This window comes from Pristiophorus japonicus, chromosome 2 (genome assembly GCF_044704955.1).
Source record: "Pristiophorus japonicus isolate sPriJap1 chromosome 2, sPriJap1.hap1, whole genome shotgun sequence".
In the NCBI taxonomy this organism is placed as follows: Eukaryota; Metazoa; Chordata; class Chondrichthyes; family Pristiophoridae; genus Pristiophorus; species Pristiophorus japonicus.
Genome location: NC_091978.1, coordinates 188,486,223 through 188,513,359, shown reverse-complemented (window position 1 = coordinate 188,513,359; position 27,137 = coordinate 188,486,223). Strand labels below are relative to the sequence as shown.

The 27,137-nt window shown below is 43.0% G+C and overlaps 1 protein-coding gene across 3 annotated transcripts in view; it reads left to right on the top strand.

Annotated features, from left to right (window-relative positions):
- pcdh7b (protocadherin 7b) overlaps positions 1–25,196 on the top strand; it is a 581,399-nt gene extending 556,203 nt beyond the window's left edge. The window contains exon 3 of one of the 3 annotated variants that reach the window (XM_070870566.1): positions 20,191–25,196. In XM_070870566.1, the coding sequence (XP_070726667.1) occupies positions 20,191–20,570 (380 nt within the window). In that variant the 3' untranslated portion in view covers positions 20,571–25,196. The remainder of the gene's footprint in view (positions 1–20,190) is intronic. The other 2 variants (XM_070870585.1, XM_070870597.1) reach the window with 2 other exon arrangements.
- The last annotated feature ends 1,941 nt before the right edge of the window (positions 25,197–27,137 follow it).

Genomic DNA, 27,137 nt, shown 5'->3' with positions numbered 1-27,137 from the left:
CAGGCTTCTGAATTGTACAGATCTTAGAACAAATATCAAAATGTTATTAAACTGCATTGCTTAAGAAGGGATTTCAAGTGAATTGTGGAGTATGTTGTTCAATTTTATTGATTATAATAAAGTGTAGTAGCAAGACTACATGCATGTTAGTTCAGTAATCTTTAAAATACATTAAAATATATTTATATGGAATGAACATTTTGTCCATGATGGCTGCATAAGCCTAAGTGAAGTGAACTGAAAAATAACACTATTTTCTTAAACGATAAGGGGTTATGGGGAGTGGGCAGAGAAGTGGAGCTGAGTCCATAATCAGATCAGCCATGATCTTATTGAATGGCGGAGCAGGCTCGAGGGGCCGTATGGCCTACTCCTGTTCTTATTTCTTATGTTTTTATAAACAACCTCTATCTAAACCCTGATTAGGTCAGGACATTCTCACAAATCTGCTCATCATTTTAAATTTTTGACATCAAATTAACCATCTCAGTTAGAGAGGTTGATGTGGAAAATGGATGGATCCACCTGATGAAGCATGTGTTTGTTCTTATGTGGTTGACTTAAGATGTATTTTTGAGCCGTGTAGAATTACTGTGCATTTAACCTGCATTATGGAAGTAGTTGATGCTAGGATCAAAAAGTGGGAAAATCAATTTTCCAGAGCTGATATTTGTCATCTTAATGAAAGATTGTTTTCCTGTTATGTTTATAGATCAATATTGGCAGTGGCTGGGGAATAAATCATATCCTGAACTCCACACCCAAAGAATGATGTATGATATTGAGAGGCTTCAGGTTAAAGCAAAAAAAGTAAAATCTTAAAATTGTAAAGAGAAACATTTACAGAAAACATAAAGTAGCGTAATTGTTTTGTAAAGTTTACCCTTCCTGTTACAGATGACTTGTTATTCTTTTTGTACATCCACTTTTCTTTTTTGCTGTTTGATGTTGGGCTCAAAATTTTAATTAGGTGCCAGGGCGGATTCTGCCCTCTGTAAATTGGGAAGGAAATTCCGGTGTTTCCTTGGCTACCCTGCAAGTTTTACCTATTAAACTTTTAAACTACCTCAACAAAACTCATCAGCAGGGAGTTGGCATGTGTGCTGTTTTGGCCCTTGTGAAAACCCAAGACTTGCCCAGAATAAGGGGCTCGGGGTGGGAGTGGGGTCCTTTTGGGTCCTTTAAAAGCTGAAAACTTACACTTGCATTTTTCTTCAGATCCTACATGAACTTCTGTGTTCCCCTACCAGAGTGACAGCACACTGTTCTGGCAGCTGCTGAAAGGTTGGGGCAGGCACATCCGAAGCATCTTTACAGCCGCAGACTGCCATCCTGACCATATAAATGGTCTCATCCCTGGGAGTTAGGACAGGAGTCTGTAGCATTCGATTTAGGTCAATGGCCGTTTCATCCACCATACTTAGACGAGCAGAGCAAGCCCATTGGCATTTTGGCCCTGTTGTGTTCCCTGATTCCTTGATATCGTTCTCTTCTCCTTTGTTGCTTGTGTTGAATTATTCCTTTGCTTTTTTCCTGTTGTTCTAGTATGATTTATTTTAAATTCTTCTTTTCATCTTAACATTTGTTCTAAATTTTAAATTTCACTCCCCTAATTTGTTACAGCAGTTTCTTACTTTTTTGAATTAATGTCTTTGTTTTGGATCAATATTTTCCTTCCCTTTACTTCCTCAGGTAAAGAATACTGTTTAAATCACCTCTACTCAAGAAATGTGGTTCTTACTTCATTTTGTCATCTAATGTTTTGCCCACTTGATGTATTTCCAGATATGAGATTAATCCAAGATTATGAACATTTCTGAAATATCCTTATCATAGAAATCATAGAAATTTACAGCATGGAAGGAGGCCATTTCGGCCCATCATGGCCGCGCTGGCCGACCAAGAGCTATTCAGCCTAATCCCACTTTCCAGCATTTTAACATCGCCTGTCTCCGCCCCTGCCTCAGCTCATCCACTGCTGAAGCCCTCATCCATGCCTTTGTTACCTCTAGACTTGACTCTTCCAATGCACTCTGGCCTCCCACGTTCTACCCTACGTAAGCTTGAGGTCATTCAAAACACAGCTACCTGTGTCCCAGCTCACACCAAGTCCCATTCACCCATTACCCCTCTGCTCACTGACCTACATTGCCTCCTGGTTAAGCAACGTCTCAATTTCAAAATTCTCATCCTTGCTTTCAAATCCCTCCATGGCCTTGCCCCTCCCTATCTCTGTCATCTCCTCCAGCCTTACAACCATCCCCGCCCCCCAAGATATCTATGCTCCTCTAATTCTGCCCTCTTGAGCATCCCTGATTATAATCGCTCAACCATTGGTGGCCGTGCCTTCTATTGGCTAGGCCCTAAGCTCAGGAATCCCTTGCCTAAAGCTCTCTGCCTCTCTACCTCCCTTTCCTCCCTCAAGACGCTCCTTTAAACCAACTTCTTTGTCCAAGCTTTTAGTCATCTGCCCTAATTCCTCCTTATATGGCTCGGTGTCAATTTTTTTGTCATAATACTCCTGTGAAGCACCTTGAGATGTTTTACTACGTTAAAGGCACTGTATAAATACAAGTTGCTGTTGTTGCAACCTTAGTGCAAAAATTAGGAACTCTCAGATGTACCTCGGTCACTCCTCGTTTCATTCAACTGATCGGTCGTTCTCCTCTCAACAAGATTCTGAATCAGTTCCTTGCTTTCAGCTGGGCCTCGTGGCTGCCAAAAAGCTTCACTTCCACTTCAGTGTCCCCTTTTAATATCTGTATTTTTGATCCTTGTCAATACATCATTCAGATCAGTGATTCTTAAACTTATCCAACCAAGAAAATCTCAAAGCCTCTTGCCTCACATTCAGTAGAGAATTTAGAGATTAGACAAGAGGTTATGATTACTGAAGGCACTTACTTATCTTCCTATTTTCCTGGAGGTTGGAGCAGACTTTTCATAAAAGAAAGAACTTCTACATTTATATGCAACATTTTACATCCTTGGGACATCGGAAAAAGTGCTTCAAAGGCAATGAGTTGTTTTGTAAACAAACAGAGCAGTAAATTTGCACACAGTTACACAAGAGAGGAAGCACTGCTAGACCTAGTAATGAAATAAAGATGTAAGCGTGGGAGAACATTAAGGGAGTAGTGATCAGAATAAAATAGGGGTTAACACGATGACTGAGGTGTGTATATAGATAAAAATATCAAAGAAATAAACTGGAAAAAGGCAACTATGAAGGAATGAAGATGGAACTATAGAAAGTAAACTGGAGAAAAGTATTAACAAAGAGATAGAACAACAGTGTGCAATATTTAAAGGCAAGATTGATAGAGTTGAGGTGTATATATTCCACTAAAAAAATGAACATAAACTAGCCAAAAGTGAAACATTCTGGATAAAATTGAATCTAAAGAAAAAACCTATGCAAAGTACATAAACAATAAAATGAGAAGATGGCAAAAGGAAATATGAGAAGCACAGGAAATAAGTAAGAAGGACAATTAGGAAGGTAAAGAGGAAATATGAAGCTAAAATATCAAAGAACGTAAAAATAAATTCTACATGCATGAATAACAAAGGACAATTAAAATAGGACCACTAAGGGATGATCAATATAAACTCACAGCAGATGATACTGAAATGGCAGGGATACTGAGTAGATACTTGCCTCAATTTTCACTGAAGAGGCTAACAAAGAGAAAATGACAATTGTAAAAAAGGCAACAGGGATGTTACAACAGTTAAGATAGAAAGAAAGAAATTACTAAACAAACAAGCCAGGCAGACAGAGCCTTAGGTTCAGACAGCACTCATGGCACTCAAAAAAAAAACTAGGGAGGCGATAGCAGAGGCATTAACATCTATATATAAAAATTAAATAGAAAAATAAATAGTCCCAGAGGACTGATGGAAGCAAATTTAATTCCTGTCTTCAAAAAGAGAACTCGAGCTAATCCAGGGAACAATAGGCCAATTAGCTTAATGTCAGTGACAGGAAAATATGAGAATCTTTCCTAAAAGATTAGATAACAAAACATAAAAATAGCATAAATTCTAAAAAGAAAGGTCATGTTTAAACAACAATATTGAATTCTTTAAGGAAATAACAGAAAGAGTACGCAAGGATAATGCAGTAGATGTGACATATATGGACTTTCTGAAGGCTTCCGTTAAGATGCCATGTAAGAGACTCATGACAAAGGTCGGGGCACAAAACAACAAACAAGGCATAGGAGTTAAGAGCGGTTTCTCAGACAAGCAGAAAGTGGGAAGTGGTGTCTCACAGGGATCAGTGCTGGGACCACTGTTGTTCACCATTTACATAAATGATTTGGACTCAGGAATTGGAGGTATGAGTTTAGGAATTTGCAGGTGATACCAAATTGGGAGTATAGCTAATAACATGGAAGATTGCAACAAAATACAGGAAGACATAAACAGGCTTGCAAAGTGAGTGGATAAACTGCAAATGAAATTCACTACAACGAAGTGTGAGGTAGTTTATTTTGGTACGAGGAATAAAGAGATCATTTATTCCTTGGAAGGTAAGAAATTAAATGGGCTAAAAGGGTAAACAGATCCTGGAATACAGTTACATGAATCACTAAATATACAATATAAGATGACAAGGCTGTAAAGAGTGCAATAAGTTATATAAAACCTTGGGTAGAATATACTGGGAGTATTATGTGAAGTTCTGGTCTCCATGTTACAAAAACTATATTGAAGCACTGGATAAAGTGCAGAAAAGATTTTAACTCCAGAATTAAAAGAATGAAACTATCAGGAAAGATTGAGCTCTTTAGAAAATAAGGTAGTGAAACCTAGTGGAATTCTTAAAAATTCTGAAGGATAGACATGAAGAAACTTTTGTGTAATCTTTCAATCCATTGTGGGTAAGTCCAGAACAAGGGAACATAAATATAAGATAGCCACGAACCGATCAAATAAAATGTTTAGTAGGTATTGTTTTACACAGAACATGGTGAGGATTGGACAGGTTAGGTGAGTGGGCAAATACATGGCAGATGCAGTATAACGTGGATAAATGTGAGGTTATCCACTTTGGTGGCAAAAACATGAAGGCAGAATATTATCTGAATGGCGGCAGATTAGGAAAAGGGGAGGTGCAATGAGACTAGGTGTCATGGTACATCAGTCATTGAAAGCTGGCATGCAGGTACAGCAGGTGGTGAAGAAGGCAAATGGCATGTTGGCCTTCATAGCTAGGGGATTTGAGTATAGGACCAGGGAGGTCTTATTGCAGTTGTACAGGGCCTTGGTGAGGCCTCACCTGGAATATTGTGTTCCATTTTGGTCTTCTAATCTGAGGAAGGACGTTCTTGCTATTGAGGGAGTGCAGCGAAGGTTCACCAGACTGATTCCCGGGATGGCAGGACTGACATATGAGGAGAGACTGGATCGACTGGGCCTGTATTCATTGGAGTTTAGAAGAATGAGAGGGAATCTCATAGAAACATATAAAATTCTGACGGGATTGGACAGGTTAGATGCAGGAAGAATGTTTCCGATGTTGGGGAAGTCCAGAACCAGGGGTCAAGTCTAAGGATAAGGGGTAAGCCATTTAGGACTGAGATGAGGAGAAACTTCTTCACTCAGAGAATTATGAACCTGTGGAATTCTCTACCGCAGAGAGTTGTTGATGCCAGTTTGTTGGATATATTCTAGAGGGAGTTAGATATGGCCCTTATGGCTAAAGGGATCAAGGAGTATGGAGAAAAAGCAGGAAAGGGGTACTGAGGTGAATGATCAGCCTTGATCTTATTGAATGGTGGTGCAGGCTCGAAGGGCCGAACGGCCTACTCCTGCATCTATTTTCTATGTTTCTAGGATGTGAAACTTGCTGCCACATGGGGTGGTTGAATCAGATGATATTGACATGTTTCATCATGGGCAGTCCCTTGAAACGAGGATGACTTGCTTCCACACTGAAAAGGGATGAGTTCACAGATGTTTCAATGAAGGACCTAATATTCCAGATCCCGAACTACATCTTGAATGGTGGAAGGTGCTTAAGGAAAGGCTTAATGCATACATGAGGGAGAAGGGAATAGAGGGATATGGGGACAGGGTGGGAAGAGGTAATTAGAGCATAAGGAGGCTCTTGTGGAGTATAAACACCAACATAAACCAATTGGGCAAATGGCTTGTTTGGGTGCTTAGATTCGATGGGGGGGGAATTTTAACATTAATAAAACGGGTGAATTAGTATCATGGGGGTAGTTAAATGTTAAAAATCGGAATCTCGACCTGAAGCTGCCTCCAACCCGCCCACTTCTGGTTTTAATGGAGGCGGGATAGGTCGGGCAGCCAACACTTACCAGGAGGCGGGACATCAATTTAAATAATTTAATGAGGCTCGAAGCCTCTTTAACCTCCATTTTATGGTTAACAGTAGCCGGTCGGGTTTTACACACCATGTAACCGCGACAGTTACAGCAATGCGAGGGTTGCTGCATCCAGGAGGTAAGTGCTTTTACACTTATCTCCAGGATCTAGGGTCCCTGCCTAAAACACACCCCGCCAGCGGAAACCCCCCTCACGAGGCCTCCGTTCACTTTCCCGGACCACAATCCCCCACCCCCCCCCCCCCCCCAACCAACCAATGAGGCTGAGGCCAGCCCTGATCTTCCCCCTCCCTCCTCGATGCTCCGGTGGCCAGCCACAATCATCAGGAGGTCGGCCCCATGGCTGGCCATGATATTTCCATTCCCCCCCTCCCATCCATCCAGCCCCGATTCTGTCTTCCCCAACAATCCTCTGCCCACCCCCCGTCCCTGATCCTCTTAACAGCCTGGCCCCTTCCTCCTCTGTGCAGTCTAGTGCCGCAGGCCTATCTGCCTTGAGCCAGCTAGCCTCTCAATCTGGCTGGCTGCGGGTGGGAAACAGAGGCGTTGCATGCAAATCAGGCCCTGCTGTTAAAGTTATCCTCCCAGGTTTCTCACGTTTACCCGACCGCCTCGGAGCCTCCCTCGCCCCCAACTCGCCTTCTCCATTAAAATCCAGCCCGAAGTAACACAAAAAGAAAATTAAATAAATGTTTTTGTTGAGGAATTAATGTTGGTCTGGATACTAGGAGAACTATGTTCTTCTTTGAATAGTGCTATGGGATCTTTTGCATCCACTTGACAAGGCAGATAGGACTCAAGACCAGAAGTAAAGTTTAAACCGACAACTTTCTGGCTGAAGAGGTGAGAGTGCTAAAACTGAGCTAAACTGATGCTAAGTAAATATTTTATGATACTCTGTGTTCCAGTAGCATTTGCATTTTATTCCTTTGAACCTGTCTCTTGTATTCTGCAGTCACTATAATACCAACTACTTTTTGGGGTAAAAATTGGCCCCCATCTGAAACCGAGCGCTCCCAACCCGTTTCAATGTTTTTTTTACCACGGCGGCCGTTCAGGTCGCCTCTTGAGCGACATTCAGCTCTTTGTTGTTTTTTTCCCCTGGCTCCGGAAGTTGCTTTTAATGGGGGCGGTGACAACACCTGAGGGGCGGAAGTTGGGGGCGATGCAGAGTGACCGCAACGATGACGTCATCACGGTGCTGCATCACCACAGCGCTCCCCTTCACTTAAAGGGGAGGGCCCTCCACAATTTTAACATTTCGGCCCACTGGGCTACCAGGGTGGGTTTTGGCTGGGCCAGTGGCCTGGCATCCAAGATGGGGTGCCAGGCTGCCTGTTGGCGGCCCGGCTAAATCCAGGGGCATAGTTGTCGGGCCGATATGGCAGTCAAAAAAAAAACATGGCGGCAGCAGCAGTGCATGCTCCACCTTAAGGGAAGCCGCAACGCCATTGCAGAAGGCCACAGCCTCACTGGACCACCGGGAAAAAGCTTGTTTTGGCACCGCCGGGCGGGCCGAAGATTTTCAGCGGGGAATGACGCCGTTGGGGGTTTAGGTCGGCGGTGCGCACGGTGATGACGCGCTTACCACGGATTGGCAGCGGCAGAGCGGTGGGGGAGAATCGGGGCACTGCTGGGAACACTCAGGAGGGCAATTGGGCTAGCAGCAGCCATTCCACGAAAAGTTGGCGGCCACTCCACTCCGCAGCATGGCCGCCGATTTGCAGTGGTAACAGGCCTTAAGGAGAGGGGCAATTTTGGCCCCCTTGCCTCTTGTTTGGCAAAGTGGTGAGTGCTCTCAGATCATGCTACTGAGTGTGTGGGTTAAATTTGCATAGGATCTACAAATTTTAGTGGTTAGAAAGGTAAACTATTGGCTAAACAGGAACTAATGAATGGTCACCAACTACAATGCTTTGGAAAGTGCAAATTGGAGCTTTTAGTAGCAGCTCTCATTGTAACTGATACTGGCACTGCTTCTGTCCCTCAGACCTCAGTTCGAATCCAGTGGGACATTTAGCATAGGGATTGTCCAAACCACGTGTCAGTAGCTCAGATTGTAACTGATACGGGCAACACTTCAGTCCCAAAAGAATTGCAATAATAATTGACTGAAATGCAATTCAGAGGAACCCTTTGTGAAAATTTCCAGTGGATTTTCACTGCAGCTCTCGATTGGAGTGCTGCTATATCAGTTTCAGTGCGAGCTACTGCTTAAACCTTTGCTTTGTACGAATCCCAACAATATAGTGTGGTGGAGCTGGTGATCAACATTTGTTCAGACTTGCCACACACTACCTGGGCAGGACTTGCTCCCCAATGATGAGGAGAACTCCATTGTTTGAAAAGCCTTGGGACGTCAACTGTAACATATTTTGGTTCAAGAGACTAATGGGGTTGAAGTTTGGGAACATTGTTAAAATCGACGAAGATTGCAGCGCGTCCGGATGCTGGCTCCAATGCATCGACTTCCGGGTTTAACTTAGGTGCATTTCAATGCATTTGCATAATCCCCTCCGGAGAGGCAGGTTACTGTTTATAATATCTAAATGAGGCAATGTCGACAAGATTTTGACCGGAATTTAAATTTAACATCCTGTGCAATTCATGGGGCTAATTAAAAGTCTCGAATACAGACAACAATAAATAGTCAGTTCTCTTTCTTACCCACCACTAGAAAAGGGTTTGTTGAGAGTACTTGTGATGAGAGGTTAAAATTTGTGGATTTTGGAGGTATTGAGATTCAAAATCAGAATGGGTGGCTCCATGGCTGCCTTATATTGAATGACCATCAGCAGCAGCCTGCTGTAAAGGGACTTGCAGGTGATCAGCAGAGAAGGGAGCAACAAAAACAACAACTTGTATTTATATGGCACCTTTAACCTAGTAAGACATTCCAAGGCACTTCACAGGAGCATTATAACACAAAATTTGACACCAAACCGCATAAGGAGAGGTGGAGAGGTTTAGGCAGGGAAATCCAGAGCTTACGGCCCAGGCAGCTGAAAGCACGGCTACTAATGGTGGAGCGATTAAAATCGGAGATGCTCAAAAGGCCAGAATTGGAGGAGTGCAGATATCTCGTGGGGCTGAAGGAGATTACAGAGATAGGGAGGGGCAAGGCCACGGAGGAATTTTCAAACAAAGATGAGAATTTTAAAAATTGCTTAACCAGGAGCCAGTGTAGGTCAGCTAGCACAAAGGTGCTGGGTGAAAGGGACTCGGTGTGTTAGTACACAGGCAGCAGAGTTTTGGATGACCACAGGATTGCGGACAGTTTGCAACAGCAGTGAGAGGTGGAACCCGCAGGAGGCAGCACTCACATAATAGAGGTTCAGCTTCCTTGACCTCTCAGAATAGCAATACTTCCAGCGGCTGAGGTTGCCACATCAGGTGATGGCAGACATCTGTAGCCTCCTACAAGAAGACCTGCTCCCTGCTGGACCTGGTAGCCACGCATTATCATTGGCTATTACTACCGCCCTCAACCTTTTGGCCTCCTGAATGATCGTGCTGTGCTACGTTCTGCATAACATTGCACAGCAACGCGGATTGGAACTGCAGGAGAAACAAGGTGCTCAGCACAGATTGTCTGCGGACGATTCCAATGAAGAGGAGGACAAGCAGGTGGAAGGTGGTGACCCAAAAGACGTACCAGCTACCCACATTATTGCCCAGAATGCCAGGGAATCCCTTTTAGCTGTCGATTAATTTAGTCACTGCCACTGGACCGATGTAACAATCACATGCAACGGTCACTCTTTCCTCCCCCCCCCCCCCCCCCAACGCCCTATCCCATTGACACAAAGCAGTGCTGCAAGCAATCAAACAATTGCACATTTCCCATTGGTCCCCGTCAATTCATGTCTTCCCATTCATCAACAAGTAACTGAAAATGCGAATTGCCACCTGGCAACCAAGAATAGGCAACACGGGAAAGTGTACAAATTAATAACTGTTATGTGATTCTCGTAACAGCAGAAACTTAACAACATAATATTTTGTCAAACACCCATGCACATCCCCTTGTTGAACTACAAAGCTTTTCTCATCCTTTTTCTATCACTCCTATGTGGTGCAACCCCTGTGGCTTGAGCAGAGATAGAGACAAGCTGCTCAGATCTATGCTCCTATTGTTGAGTTCCTCTTGGCCAATGACCTCTGAGTGTTGGAGTTTGTGAGAGCCCCACCAAAGAGTGCCCCACCTGCACCTGTGCAGGGTCAGACTCAGCCATCGGGAGAGCAAGCAGCATGACGGGTACTGACGGAGGCGGGGGAGGGTTCAACGGATGAGAAGTGGAAGTGCTTTGAATGGAGTTCTCACTTCCATATTCTCTTTCGCCATCATCCCTCTCATGGGCCGGCTACACGCCTCTCCTACCACTCTGCAGGAGATCAGCATGAAGCAGATCAATGACACGCTGTAAGGCCTCTGTCATCCTATTTCAGGTGCCAGACATGTTAACATCCAAATTCTGCATGTCCATGGTCAAGACCTGCATGGACTCATTTGAGTGCCACAATTGACGTTCCATGATATATAAAAACAGAGAATGTTGGAAATCTCAGTGGGTCAGGCAGCATCTATGGAGAGATTCCAGCGCGAGCTGACACAAATGCACGATGGCTTCCAGGTGGGCGACTGGGTGACGTCATCAGGACCCAGGTTGCCGTTTGGAGCATGGGCAGGAACATCGGCTGGGCCCTGGTACAGCAGAGGAGTGGGAAGGTCGTGGCGGACTTGCGACGAGTGATCGGGGCGTAGGAGCGATGAGAGATCGTGGCTGAGAGTTGGTGGGTGATCGTGGCGGAGGTTCTGCGAATGTGTGGTGCGGAGGGCGGCGGGAGATCGTGGCAGAGGTGCGGCGAATGAGGGTACGGGGCCCAGAAGAGCCGAGGGCCCAGGGGCAGCACAGGCCAGCCCGCACCGCGTTATGTGTGCGCACTAGGTCCGTGCAGCAGAGCAGGTCTCCAGTCGTCCTGGTTAACCTTTGCCACTGGATAAAGGCCAAGCTCTGTCAAGCCTGTGTGGTGGCTGATGTGCAACGGTCACCACACGTTAAAAAAAATCCACGCACAAGCATCTTCCACCCCCCCTAATTGGAGTTCAGGACTGGAACACAGATCCTTCATTGAAACATCTGTGAACTCATGTGGAAGCAAGTCATCCTCGTTCGAGGGACCGCCTATGATGATGATGGAGAGAAAAACAGAGTTAGCGTTTCGGGTCGACGACCCTTCGTCAGAACTGTCGAATGTTCGAAAAGAGCACATTCTTAAGCACTGAAAAGGGGGGGTGAAGAAAGAACAAAAAGGAAGGTCTTTGATAGGGTGGAAGGCCTTCCCTTTTGTTCCAACCCTTTCTGTGCTGCTCCTCCAGCCGCTGATTCTCTCCCAGCCTCGATCTTCCCCCGACCCCCAGCCCCTCATTCCTCTCCTGACCTCAACCCCTCAATCGTCTCCCGACCCCTCGATCTTCCCACACTCCTCGATCTTCCCCCAATCCCTCGATCCTCTCCCGACCCCTCGATCCTCTCCCGACCCCTCGATCTTCCCACACTCCTCGATCTTCCCACACTCATCGATCTTCCCCCGATCCCTCGATCCTCTCCCGACCCTTCGATCTTCCCCCGACCCTTCGATCTTCCCCCGACCCCTCGATCCTCTCCTGACCCTTGGATCTTCCCCCGACCCCTCGATCCTCTCCTGACCCCTCGATCTTCCCCCGACCCCTCGAACTTCCCCCAACCTCTCGATCTTCCCCCGACCCTTCGATCTTCCCCCGACCCCTCGATCCTCTCCTGACCCCTCGATCCTCTCCCAACTCCTCGATCTTCCCCCAACCCCTCGATCCTCTCCCAACTCCTCGATCCTCTCCTGTCCCCTCGATCCTCTCCCGACCCTTCGATCTTCCCCCGACCCCTCAATCTTCCCCCGACCCCTCGATCCTCTCCCGACCCCTCGATCCTCTCCCAACTCCTCGATCTTCCCCCAACCCCTCGATCCTCTCCCAACTCCTCGATCCTCTCCTGACCCCTCGATCCTCTCCTGACCCCTCGATCCTCTCCCAACTCCTCGATCTTCCCCCAACCCCTCGATCTTCCCCCGACCCTTCGATCTTCCCCGACCCCTCGATCCTCTCCTGACCCCTCGATCCTCTCCCAACTCCTCGATCTTCCCCCAACCCCTCGATCCTCTCCCAACTCCTCGATCCTCTCCTGACCCCTCGATCCTCTCCCGACCCTTCGATCTTCTCCCGACCCTTCGATCTTCCCCCGACCCCTCAATCTTCCCCCGACCCCTCGATCCTCTCCCGACCCCTCGATCCTCTCCCGACCCTTCGATCTTCTCCCAACCCCTCGATCCTCTCCCGACTCCTCGATCCTCTCCCGACCCTTCGATCTTCCCCCGACCCCTCGATCTTCCCCCGACCCCTCGATCCTCTCCCGACCCCTCGATCCTCTCCCGACCCCTCGATCTTCCCCAGACACCTCGATCCTCTCCCAACCTCAACCCCTCAATCGTCTTCCGTTCCCTTGATCTCCCCCCGACCCCTTAATTCTCCCCCGACCCCTTGATCGTCTCCCAACCCCTCAATCGTCTTCCGTTCCCTTGATCTCCCCCCGACCCCTTAATTCTCCCCCGACCCCTTGATCGTCTCCAGACCCCTCAATCTTCCCCAGCCCGACACTTCGATCCTGTTCCTACACCCGATCAGTGTTCCTACATAAGGTCATGGATACTATTGTTAGTTAGCATTAAGCTCTCCATAAGCAGATACCTTCAGCATAAATACCAGGACATCTCTTTGAGTTGCGGGAGGGGAAAGGAATGTCTTCAACATGACCTCCAGGAGATCATGTCAAGGGCATCTGCTGGATTGAGGGAGTGTATACTCTGAACTGCCAACTTTTTCATGTATATGAGTCATAAAACAAAGTACCTTTAAACAATCTCCGGGCTAATATTCTTACAGACTTCTTCAGCTTGTGACTGCATTGCATTTGGCAAATAAGATAACTGTATATTTGAGTTCTGTTCGGGTGTAATGAAATAATATTTAGTACACCTAATTTTAAGTTCATGATTTGCATGTTTAAGTTTGGGTCAGTATTTGGCACTTTGTAAAAATGATACTTTATAGCATTCAGTGATAGGACTTTAATATACAGCACACATTGGGCTCCTGGTATCACTCATGCCACCACACAGAAATGTGTGGAAGTCAGAGCCTCAACAACAAAAAGAGACATAAAATAGGATGGCAGGAGAGTGGCATTGGCATAAGCCAAGATGAATGTCACCCATCTGTCCACTCAGCCAATGATAGTGGGTGACATAGGAAGGCCCAGAAAGGAGAAAGGCAAAAAAAATCTTGGAGATGAATGTGTTACTAAACAAAAAACGAAGAGCCTTTCTTTGCAATTAGCTGTTTAGCTGGGTAAAATCTGCTGCTGCTAGTTGTTACATCACATAAATTATATTTTCTTCTTTCTGCTCCTCAGTAGCATGCTACTAAACAATTATGCCCTATGCTGATAGGGAGGGAGGCGGTAATGGGGAGAGGGGAATTCAAATATGGCACTTTTTTGTACATCAGTATATACTATTAGTGTAGCCTTTGCACTTTTTGGCACTAATATGTAGCACCAACACACTAGTAAAGCAACATTGCCGATTTGGTTCACTAGTATTGAGTGTAGAAAGCTACCTTGATCCCTTAAACATTCACCTAGTTTTAATGAAAGATGTACACACCAGTATTTTGCATGTAAATTTTGTGTTATTCAATGATTTTGTCCCCATACAGTGTCTCCCGAATGTTAATATGGCTAGTGTAACAAAAGATAAGGAAGCACACTTTTATAGGACTAATTGATAATATAAATTTATCTTTTGAAACTGAAGCCATATGGCAACTGCTATTTATTAAATCATCTTAGTGGGAGAAGGAAGGGAATTAATTTCAGAGTGCCCTTTGAACTCAGCATAGAATTATCAAAGCATTGAGACACCAATCTACAATGATGTTTTAGTGTCACAACTTGATATAAAATCAAAAAATATGATCATACTTGTTAAAACTGGAAAATTCAACAAAGTTCGGAATTAATGAGCACTTTCACTGCTCCGAGTGGTAAGGATACATTACAATGCTTCATGGCACAGTAGTCAAACTGGATCAGTAAAAATGCTTTCTAATTTCATGCTCTAGCCAAACATCAATTTTAACAAGTATTTTTACTTTTTCAGTCCAATACTCAGACTCAGTCTCGGTCTCCACAAATGTGAGGAAGAGAGCTTCTATTGTGTGCACTTTAAACTGGATGAATTTCATTTTTAAATTCCCCTTTGAGAATTGAAATAATAAGCTTTTGAAGGTGGTATACTGACTTTATGGCAATAATAATGGAATGTGGTACATTTTGTTTTCTTTCTAATACAATACATATTGATAACAAAAGGATGCTGCACAATCTTTACACACACACATGCATTTGTAGTTTAAACATAATTTCACAGAGGGGCAATGCCTTGCCTTGCCTCAGGTGGTTGCTCAGAAATCTAGTCCATATGGAGTCTTCTGCAATTAAGATTGCTACAAAATAAAAAGAATCATGTTTGTCACTTTTATTTGGTCTCGCCCTCTTACACAACTTAAGTTCTCCATTAGTGATCGACAAATAAAACTTGTGGCATTCATTGCATGTCTCAAATGTTGGATATGTATTTGAATTTGTTTCAGCAAATCTGTCCCACAGATGCCATGTACCATTACTGCTATGCACTGTAAAGCCCTATTCGGAATGACAGGATTTCAGGCTCTGGGGCTGCAGTAATGCTAGAGCACTCTCAAGTTACTGTTTAGCTGCTTCTATCCTTAGGTGTATGAAAAGATACTGACTCTTTCAAACATGAAGCACATATTACAGTGATGGCACAAAGTCCAGATCCACTGTAAGACTCTGCAAAAGATTCTTTATTAGCAATGCAGAATATGACATTTTTATGATTGTGCTTGTTCATCTTTGTTATTATTATTTTATATTTTGATATGAAGTTTCATAAACTGTCATTTTTTAATCACATACAAAAGATACAATTGCTGCCTGCATTATATTTGCAAATGTCAGTGTGATGAGGTCAGCGGTTTCAACAGATGAGATTTAGTCAAGATAACTTTATATTACTTTCACCTTGAATTTTATTCAATTTTTAAAATGTAGAATTCATGGTGGAGTCAAGTTTTTTTGAAAAGCAATTAATCTTCATGGCTCCCTAACCTGCTAAAATATTGAAAGTACTTTTTTTTAATGAAATTTCATCTCATGGAAATGAAAGATAAAAATGCAGGGACTCCCCAATGGTTCAGGTAATAACTGCATAGTCTGTCTCTGAGCCATACAGCCCAAGTTTGATTGCCAGGATATATTAAGACAGCTGATCTTGACTGTGTTGGTAGTAATGGCATTGCAATTGCCCTAACACCATTGGACTAGGGAATGGGAACATCAGCCATAAATCCCCACTTCTGATAGCTATCCAGTGAATCCCACTGGATAATACACATGTAGATATTGGGAGAGGACATTGTGATGGTCAAATTGCCTGCGGATATTGTCCAAGCCGAGGCATAAAAAATGGCCACTTGGATGAGGTATTGGAGGATAATTGATACCCATGGAACTAAACCCCAGTCTAATCTGGAACCTTTAGGAGAGATGGGAGAGGGGTGCGGAATTGGTTTGATGCTCCATCAATAGTTCAGTTGATGGAGCACCAAACATTTAGACCAGAATTTTTTGGAGGAAGGCGGCTTGAGGGCACAGGACCTTTCAGAAATCCAGGAGGCCAGGTTTCCCCCAGGCCCTGCTGAGGTCCCAGCAGTTTGGAAAACTGCAAATGTAACACCCCTATTTAAAAAAAGAGGCAGACAAAAAGCAGAAACTATAGACCAGTTAACCTAACATCTGTGGTTGGGAAAATGTTGGAGTCCATTCTTAAAGAAGCAGTAACAGGACATTTGGAAAAGCAAAATTCGGTCAGGCAGAGTCAGCATGGATTTATGAAGAGGAAGTCATGTTTGACAAATTTGCTGGAATTCTTTGAGGATAAAGGGGAACCAGTGGATGTGGTGTATTTGGACTTCCAGAAGGCATTTGACAAGTGCCACATAAAAGGTTACTGTACAAGATAAAAGTTCATGGGGTTGGGAGTAACATATTAGCATGGATAGAGGATTGGCTAACTAACAGAGAACAGGGAGTCGGGATAAATGGTTCATTCTCTGGTTGGCAACCAGTAACTAGTGGGATGCTGCAGGGATCAGTGCTGGGACCCCAACTATTCACACTCTATATTAACAACTTGGAAGAAGGGACTGAGTGCAACGTAGCCAAGTTTGCTGATGATACAAAGATGGGAGGAAAAGCAATGTGTGAGGAGGACACAAAAAACCTGCAAAAGGACATAGACAGGCTAAGTGAGTGGGCAAAAATTTGGCAGATGGAATATAATGTTGGAAAGTGTGAGGTCATGCACTTTGGCAGAAAAAAAATCAATGAGCAAGTTATTATTTAAATGGGGAAAGATTGCAAAGTGCTGCAGTACAGCGGGACCTGGGGTTACTTGTGCATGAAACGCAAAAGGATAGTATGCAGGTACAGCCAGTGATTAGGAAGGCCAATGGTATCTTGGCCCTTATTGCAAAGGGGATGGAGTATAAAAGCAGGGAAGTTTTGCTACAGCTATATAAGGTATTGGTGAGGCCACACCTGGAATACTGTGTGCAGTTTTGGTTTCCATATTTACGAAAGGATATACTTGCTTTGGAGGCATTTCAGAGAAGGTTCACTAGGTTGATTCCGGGGATGAGGGGGTTGACTTATGAGGAAAGCTTGAGTAGGTTGGGCCTCTACTCATTGGAATTCAGAAGAATGAGAGGTGTTCTTATCGAAACGTATAAGATTATGAGGGGGCTTGACAGGGTGGATGCAGAGAGGATGTTTCCACTGATGGGGGAGACTAGAACTAGAGGGCATAATCTTAGAATAAGGGGCCGCCCATTTAAAACTGAGATGAGGAGTAATTTCTTCTCTCAGAGGGTTGTAAATCTGTGGAATTCACTGCTTCAGAGAGCTGTGGAAGCTGGGACATTGAATAAATTTAAGATAGAAATAGACAGTTTCTTAAACAATAAGGGAATAATTATGGGGAGCGGGCGGGAAGTTGAGCTGAGTCCATGATCAGATCAGCCATGATCTTATTGAATGGCAGAGCAGGCTCGAGGGGCCGTATGGCCTACTCCTGTTCCTATTTCTTATGTTCTTATGTTTAACAGCCTGGTTTTCATGTGAGGCCTCGGTTTCCTGCCCGCCGCCAGCCAGATTGAGAGGCTGGCTGGCTGCGGGCAGGTAGCCTGCTGCTGCAGAGAAGGAGGGTTGGGTCCGGGCAAAGGATTGGGGTGTGGGTTCAGTCGGGGCCGTGGGGGATTTGGTAGGGGATTGGGGTCGGCCAAGGATCGGGGATTGGTGGGGATCGACTAGGGATCGGAGAGTCGGCCAGTGATGGGGGAATCGGGGCAGAGGGGGTGGCGGCCAGGATTCAGGGATCATCGAGGGTGGGGTCAGCCGGAGGATCGTGGATTGCCAGCCGGGTGGTTCGACCGGCAGATCAGGGATTGGCGGGGGGGTCGGCTGGAGGATCGGGGATCGGCAGAGGGGTCGGACGAAGATCAGTAGTGGGGGGGGGAGAGAATCGGTGCCGGCCTCAGCATCATCAATGGGGGGGTGTGGGGGGAAGCATCATGTTGGGGATCGGAGGCCTGGGAAGGCAATTGGAAGTCTCGCAGGGTCTCCGATCGCGCGGGTGGGTCAGGTAGGGACCCTGGATCCAGGAGGTAGGAATAAAGGCACTTACCTCCTCGATGCAACAGTCCCCATCTCGCTTTTAACTGCTGTGTTTCAGTAATTCTGTGAAACATATCCACATGCAGTTAAATTCAAAATGGAGGTTAAAAAAGATGCTTCCAGCCTCATTATAATATTTATATTGATAATCCGCCCCCCTGCTCCAAACCCACCTGTTTTTTTTAGGGGAAAATTAATCTGAAGATTCAAGGTTCAAGTCCATATTTTGACAGTTGTTCAGCTCTTCAAGGTCAGCTTGGCTCAATTGGCCGAGCTGATAAGATTGTGGCTTCATGCCCCAAAGTAAGATTGTGCTCTCCAATACCAAAGAAGTGCCGCATTGTTGGAGATCCTGTTTTTCAGACGAGGTTCCAAATGGTGGTCCCTCCTGCCTGTTCAACAGGATATTCAAGCTGTAATGGGAAGATGGTAGGGTAGGAATTCTGGAAGAACAAGATCAAATGAACATGGGACTTCTACGTCTGAACCAATTTTTTAGGAGGCTAAAAAAGAAAATATTACACAGTTGTATTTGGCCAAAAACCCACCTTCTGTTCTGGAATCGGTTATGTTCCTGAGCATTTCTGCCATGTATCACTTAATAAAATCATCCAATTTGAAACTCAATGAAAAAGACACAACAGTTTCCAATTTTATTACCGCCCTCAGTTCTGAGGCTATAATAAATTGTTACTTTAGCCCGGTATCTGTGGAGAGTAGGAACTTAATCTAGATTTGGTTTAATGAGCAGGAATCATTTTGATTCTTACTGTACATATGGAATTTGCAGGCCACACAGTTGATTCAAGGACTGATGGGCTGACAGTCTTCAATATTTTTGTTATCTATCACTGGCAGAACGAAGCAAGTCAGGAATGCTTTCCACAAGTGAGAATCAGTTTTCACAAAGGTTGAGATCACTGAGCTTCATTTTCTGTATTTCCTTGCAAGCACAAACTCATTTGCGTTGACACTGCTGCTGCAACTGTAGTTTTCAGGAGGAAACAGGTTCTGGAGAGGGGAGGGCGGGGGGACTTTCTGTAATTTGTAGTGAATTCATACTAACGTTATGAAGATTTAGTTTCACTTAATTTCCTTAGCTGCACTGAAACGCTAAAGCTCAATGATGTCAATAGCAGGAGCAGCCCTGTGTGCCCAAGAGTGGCTTCAGTGGAATCTGAACTTGTGGTTGATTCCAACACCTCCACCGTGAAGTTACCCAACTGGAATTTATGCAAGCAGTGAATGACAACCTCAAATCACTTTGCCCTCATGCCTGCTGTAGAATAACTGTTACGATAGAGCCAATATAATTGCATTATGACTTGAAAAATGTCTCAGTGTAAAGGGAGTTTTAATTTTTCAGGGCTGCATTATGTTATCATGGCGCAACTCAGAAACCCGTTATACACCCCACCCGATTGTCTTTAATGGAAAGGAAAATCGAGTGAGCTGTATAACAGGTGTGCGATCTCTCATCATCCATTTTGCACATTGCAAAAATTACCCCCAGTAAGACATAAAAATATAATGTCATTTTAATGGTGCCATTTTTTATTCACAGGAATATGAAGTAACAGTATTTTAAATTCAAGTCATTTTAGGAAAGTCATGAGATCTTACAAGAGTAACTAGAATAAAATAGCAAGGCACCCAGTGTTTTACATATATTTACAAGTTATGCACTCATGGGCAGGGAATTTATTAAGAGCTCCTCCTGCTCCACTGCCACAACTTTGCCGGAAGTGCAGAGGAAACAGTAAATGGAGTCTCTGCCACATCTCTGGCAATATTACAGTGGCAGAGCGAGAACAGCTCTGAGGAAATTCCCAGCCCAGATACTCGATCATCTCAACTTTGTATCTGATATACTGATATAATGTACAATGCCCATTAACAGGATTTTATTTTCTCCACAGATGCAAGGCCTTTGCCCGATGTAGCTTTGACAGGGAAATGTACACGGGAATGTGATGAGTTTGGCCACTCTGACTCCTGTTGGATGCCAGTGCGTACCTCGCCAGAGAGAAGAAAAAAGAACCAACCCAAGCTTTCCACCTTCATGCCTGTCACAGACCAAGGCAGTCAGGAGAAACTGGCCAATGGTACCCCTCAGATTATAGGCGATCGCAACCGAAACCTCCTCAACAAGAGGCTGACTTCATCATATGAGAATTTCAACACAGCTAATTATGGTAAAAATGAGGAAGGCAATCCTGAAAATATACCCCTGACACAGACAGCAGATTTCAAGCCATCTTCGGTTTCTCAACTCACTAGAAGAGAAGTCTACCTGTGAGAAGTCTGAGCATGATATTTCAAAAAAAGCAGCAAATTAGATACATAAATAAAAGAAAATTAAAACATTGTGCAGGATATCCCATAAAGGGGGCTACCAAAGAGATATGCTTCTGTCCGCTGTTCCTGACTCCACATCTGGCATTTGACCATGTACTGCCTGACAGTTCTGTAAATTGTAGAAATAATTCTGGCTAGCCAATTACATGCATGATGTACCCCCCCCCCCCCCCCAAGACGCACGCACACCAACACACACACACTGAATTTGATACATTAAAAGGTTGCAAATGTATATAAGGGGGAATATGTAATTAAAGAAGCACACCACAGGAATAGTACAGTATTAAGTCTCTTATCTAATGTACTGTCTCATTGTTTTGAAGCATGATTTCTACTTCCAGAGTGTGGATTGCAATGTGTTTTGTGAGATTTTCACTCAGAAACTAATGCTCGGTTTGGATGATGGGTCAGTGTAGAATTTTCAAAAATGTATTACAATCAGAATACATTCAGATAGGGATGTTCCTGTTTATATTTGCTGAACTACTGCTGCTTCTGGTAGCCTGATGTATCTATTTAAATTAAATTAGTTCTGGCATCTTACAAGTCTTTTGGAGACATTGCTGAAACAAGTTTACCCAATATTGGAGATACAGAGAATGTACATTTTTTTCCCGTTTCAAGGCTCTGATAGAATTCATAGACTGGCTAGAAGCCACTATAACATTTTGTACCAACCTACAACAATTGGCCCCACTGTATAATTAAAGAGAAATCATTGTGCTCATCTACAACACCATTCCATTATTGGAGCTGGCAAGATTAAGGACACAAAGATAATAATCACAGAGAAAGTTCCTGATTTGTGGGCCATGCAGAAGAAGCAATTGATATAGTAATCAGGAGCATCGCTCTGTGAACCTAAACACAGACACAACTGTGATATGAAACTACAGCTTGTGTGATCATGAGTCAAAGACCCAAACTAGACCCAGGAGAAAACCTGCTGTGGGATGTTGCTCTAGGATTCTACTGTGAAAACCAACACTATGCCAGTCCCAGGGTACACTGTCAATTGATTCACGCAAGAGAAAGCACTGCAAAACTGGATTGTTGGTTCAAAACTGTGCTGTTGTATAAGAAACAGGATGATACAAGTTCTTGTACAAATAAATCATTCGGTACTTTTGCAACAAGCTGTACAACATACCAACCTAGGAATCCCGTTATAATACTGTTATATTAGTCTGGGATGCTTAAAAACTGATAACTTTCTAGGAAAAAAACGATCTGTTTTTCATATTTGGTAATGAAAACATGCGAGACAACATCAGTAGAATGCATGTTATAGCTTTAGCAGAGGTGTTGCATTATCTCGGTCATTACCATTCTAAAACACTACTACAGCACATTGTTGTAGTTAGTATAGTTTATTCAGTTCCCTGAAATGTTTAGTGAAGTTATTTGCTTTGGAGTTTTACCAAACAGGAATGCAGCTCTGACTTGCTAAGAATCCAGACTGTAACACACAATGTGGATTTTCCCTCAAGATTGTGTTATTTGGGCTACAAGAGAATGAGTTGAAGTGGTGTACTGAATTGACTTAAAATATATACTTCAGGGGGCTGAAAGTGTTGAAGAATCTTCATAGTTGTATTACAGTGAGTTATCTAAAGATCAACTGTTCTCTGAGATACACCAAACTAATATGGACACATTCTGCTTAATCACAAAATATAATTATTTAAAGAGAGAAGATAATATAAAAAAATCAAGGTTCAAAGGTATGAACTTCAAAGTGGCATGCAAGGTGAAACTTGATGTTGCTTTGGTAAATTTTGGACAAAATACAGCTTTTGGTAGAATACAATGCTTTTCATAATATGCATAGAGTTATTTAAAGTTGTAGCAGCTTAAATATTGGTCAATTAATCAATAAATACTTGTTGCACCCTTTGTTTACCTGGTACCTGCTGTCTTTCACTGTTTTACTGCATCCTTTTCCATGATGGTTGGAATATTTCTTATAATACTTGGCACATAAATGATCTGATGTAATCCTGTGTATTCATGGTGAAAGCAGTGTTAAACAGTGGACAGCTGTGGTGTAAATACGATGCGAGGTCAGCTATTTGAACAGGCAATTATAATTAAAGATGTTTGTATTTGATTATTATTTGAATGTTCAAATTTCTGTTGCACTTCTAGTCAATAGTGAGGTACAAGGCTGCTCCTAGCAGTGCTGCTGTGTAGATACAGTAAGTACTTGTTGTTAATGGATGTTCTCATAAATTGCAAATATATACATATGTATTTTTATTGCACGTTACAAAAAAAGCGTTCACTAAATGCAAAGAAAGTTCCTTTAAATGATAACAACTGTAGCTTTTTGTTTTTTTTTACTGCAAATATGAAGCCAACCAATTCAGTTAGATTTGTGTCCCCTCTATAATATTTAGCTCCATATTCCCAGACAACGCATGTCACCCTAGCTGATTGGATTAATTCAGTCATGCAACTTAGCCTCTCATTGCATACAACACACATAATGGGCACCATTCACAAAGAGTGGAAGCCATACACGAGTAATGACTTTCACATAGGTTTGATAGGAAATGTGAACGTGTGCAAAGGTTTCATGATTTATTTTGGTTTAAGCATTTACATGAAGCAAGAGCATCTAAATTGAAGCACCATTTTCAAAATGTTTTGATAGGGCATGATGCTAGATTCAAAATCTTTCTTTATGGTATAAATTAAATGTTGGCATTATCTAATGCCACATGTTAGAGTGCTCCTATAAGCAGTGTGAATGCAATCTATGAAACTGTGCCTTTTATACCTAGAGGTATAAATAACATTTGGTTCGGCGAGGGGAGAGAAGGGATAACAATGTTGAAAATTTATGCAAGGCAGATTTGTGTTGTCATTAGGGGAGTGCATTGGCTTTTCAGATATATAAGAAATGTGATATATACAATTTAATATTTTCTAATATCAGATAAAAGGCCATACAAAAAATAATTATATGCATAAAGTAAAATTGGTGTGATGAATACATTTTTTTCTCCTAGTCTATAAGAGTGTTACTTTAATGCTTAAATCAAAAGCAGTTGTATATTCAGTTGGATAATTGCCTTTTTCAAACCAGTGAAACTGTCAGTATCAAGTTACAAAATTATGTTGAATTTGATTAAATTGTTGTATGTTTACACATGAAAAATCTCATTGAAAATGTGTTTTTATTTACGTACAAAATGCACATACTACAGTAGTGTTTCTGATATTTATTTCTAACCTATGGTCTCATCCCATACTGAATCAAAGCAAGTCCATATTTTGGTAAGTGCATCTGCTGTTTGTAATTGAAGCTTCGATGAATTTACGATGAAGAAAATAACATAATTTTGGCCAATATGTTTTTATGGTCTGACGTAATGTCTGAATTTATGATTAACAACTTTTTTATTTTCAACATTGGGGAAAAACTGACTGAAAGAATACTCCAGGAAATACAAGACTGTTTGTACGGTTTTTAGTTAGCACTGGGAACACAATAACTTTTGAATGTTCCTTCGTTAACATTGAAAGATTGGATTATAATATTCACAAACATTAGTACAGTTTCCCAGTAGAACTTTTATGAAATAACGATTGCCACTAGTGCCCATTATGATAATTTAACAAAATGACAGCTACAAAACTTAACCTGTCCCTGAGTATATGATTAAAAAAACAATTACTTACCATGTTGACAAGGAAATGTAAACAGGATAGTTCTAAGCAAAAAATGTGCTTCATTTTATTCAAACAAAAATTCAGATATACAAATGATTTTGTATTGAACAATCTTCTAAATTAAGCAATACATTACCTGAGGCAATCCTTGAAGAGAACTATCATTTTACACACCTTGGGTACGTTTTCAGTCAGCATTCCATGAGATTAAAGCACTTGCATTCAATGCTTGTAATAATAACCATGAACTACTGTGCTGTGACTCGGGTGTTGATAGCAAAGTGCAGAACAATTTATCATCGTTTACTTATTATGAGTCACTGTGCATGTAGCTCTGTTGAACATGACTAAATATATTGAACATCAGTCCACTTCTATTTATACAACATGATTTAATCACCATTGTACAGTTTACTGTAAATAAAAGATTTGCCTTTTGTTATCTGCAAATTAACTCATAACATGTTGGAATTTTCTTGAACTTTTTCATACATATTTTTTGCATTCTGAGGCAATTTGTTGTGAATTTTTCCTTTCTTCCTCCCACTCAGCTGCCTTTTGTACATATTCCTTTTAATACTGGCAGTAGCGGCTCTGTAATATGTCGTTAATTAGAGCAAGTTAAGCTTTACGGGGTTTTTGTTAAGAGAATGTTGTTATGCAAGAAATGTTCTGTGAGTTCTTGTCATTACCTTGCTCCTCCTCCACATCCATGATATTTATATTGTTGATTTACAGAGTACACTTTGAAGGCTGTTAATGTCGTAGATAATTTGCTGTCATGCTGCACCCTGCAGCAAAACATCAGGATCTCAAAGGTTAAAGCTAAGTTTTGTGCTGCAGTTAAATTCTGTCTCATTTCTTTCTGGTGCTTTGCAATAAAAAAGTGAATCTGATTTAGTGACTGCATTTTAGTTTGTGCAATCTGTTCTTATTTGTTTTTACTTACCCACCATTCAAGGAAAAGCTGCTGTAAGAACTGAACAAAACAGCCCAGTTTGTAAAGTAAAATATCACGTGCAAAAATACTCTACTGCTGTAAAGCTATAGCACATCTCTAATGTCAATGTATTTGTTGGATTAAAGTTAATTTCATTAATTCACAAACATTCAACAGGTGACATCTATGCAGCAAATCATGAATGAAACCATAAACTGAGGAGGAGAACACAATCTCCCAATACCCATCAGAAGGAAAGTCAAAAGTTTAACCTAGTACCTAAAATCTGGCCCCAGATGTTTCAATCAAATATATTTCTTCCAGAGGAACACTTTCTGAACACTTAGAACAGGTAGCACTCTAAGTCATGCCAGAATCATGGCCAAACTTTCCTTCGGAAGCTTGTCACTGGTTATGACAGCCACCTATGTAGACCAAGAGGCTATACAACTGGAGATCCATGTTGTTGAATTTCTTGATGTAATAGCCCCCGAAATGCTTTTATAGATTTCAGACGGTACAGGTGAATTGTGTTTGATCAGAAGTCTCAAAGTGATCAATGGACAGGACCAATACTGATCACTAGAGCAACTCTGACAGTCACAACGATGCTCCTTGGCATTCCACAAGTAGCACAAAACTCTGGTGGACCAGCAGACCTCGGAGCCGAAATTGGCCCTTTTGTTAATTGCAGTTACCAACTCAAAGGGGTGGTAATGAGTTTCCGCCCAGTCGGACGGTCTCTCCGACTGTCGGGATATTGCCCTTGTGATTTTTTCAGGCAGAGAACCTGACCACCCCACTCCCCCCAACGTTCGCCCCCGCTCCTGTGTGCTCGGCCATACTGACGTCATCAGAGCACACACCCCCTGGGCCCCACCCCAGAAGCGGCATTGCCTTCAAATAGTCGATTGACTGCTTGTCGGTGCCAGCAACAGTTTTTTTGTCGGTGTACAATCTGCAATCGTATCAGTACCACCTGAGCAGGAGGAGCGTCGTCATCCTGATCCTGCAAGGAATGTTTGAGACCATCTCATTGCTGCTCGTTTCCACTAAGTTGGTAGCCACTTCCAGCTTCATCAGTGCATCCCCATGGCCACACTGAAATGAGACACAGCAATATATATTAATGTTTCAAATAAACATTTATTCAACAAGAACATGCAGCAACAACATCAGCATTTTCAATTACCCTTGTATATTTCCTTATAACCCATTACGTCTAACTACAACTACACCACAGTGTCTCCCCTGTGGTTGCAGCATCGCTGTGGAAAGGCTGTTCTGTTTCACCTCCAGATGCTACAGATGTCCCTGTAGATCGCCCTCAACCTGCTCTGGCCATGGAAGGGCCGGCTGCAGACTGGGACGCCTCAGCCTCAGCGCAAGCACTCTGGATTGGCTGGGTGCAAGCCATGGTAGGTTGCAATGACGGAGTGGCAGGGCTGGGATCCAGAAAGCTATGATCCTGAGAGGCACTGCAGGTTCCTGCTCCAATGACCCGGTGCCACTCCCCCAGGGCAGCACCTCAGCATCGTTATAATCTACCACAATTTTCTGGGCTCTGGGGAGGTACCAGCAGATTGGAAAGCAGCTAATGTAACGCCTCTGTTTAAAAAAGGGGGCAGACAAAAGGCAGGTAACTATAGGCCGGTTAGTTTAACATCTGTAGTGGGGAAAATGCTTGAAGCTATCATTAAGGAAGAAATAGCGGGACATCTAGATAGGAATAGTGCAATCAAGCAGACGCAACATGGATTCATGAAGGGGAAATCATGTTTAACTAATTTACTGGAATTCTTTGAGGATATAACGAGCGTGGTGGATAGAGGTGTATCGATGGATGTGGTGTATTTAGATTTCCAAAAGGCATTCGATAAGGTGCCA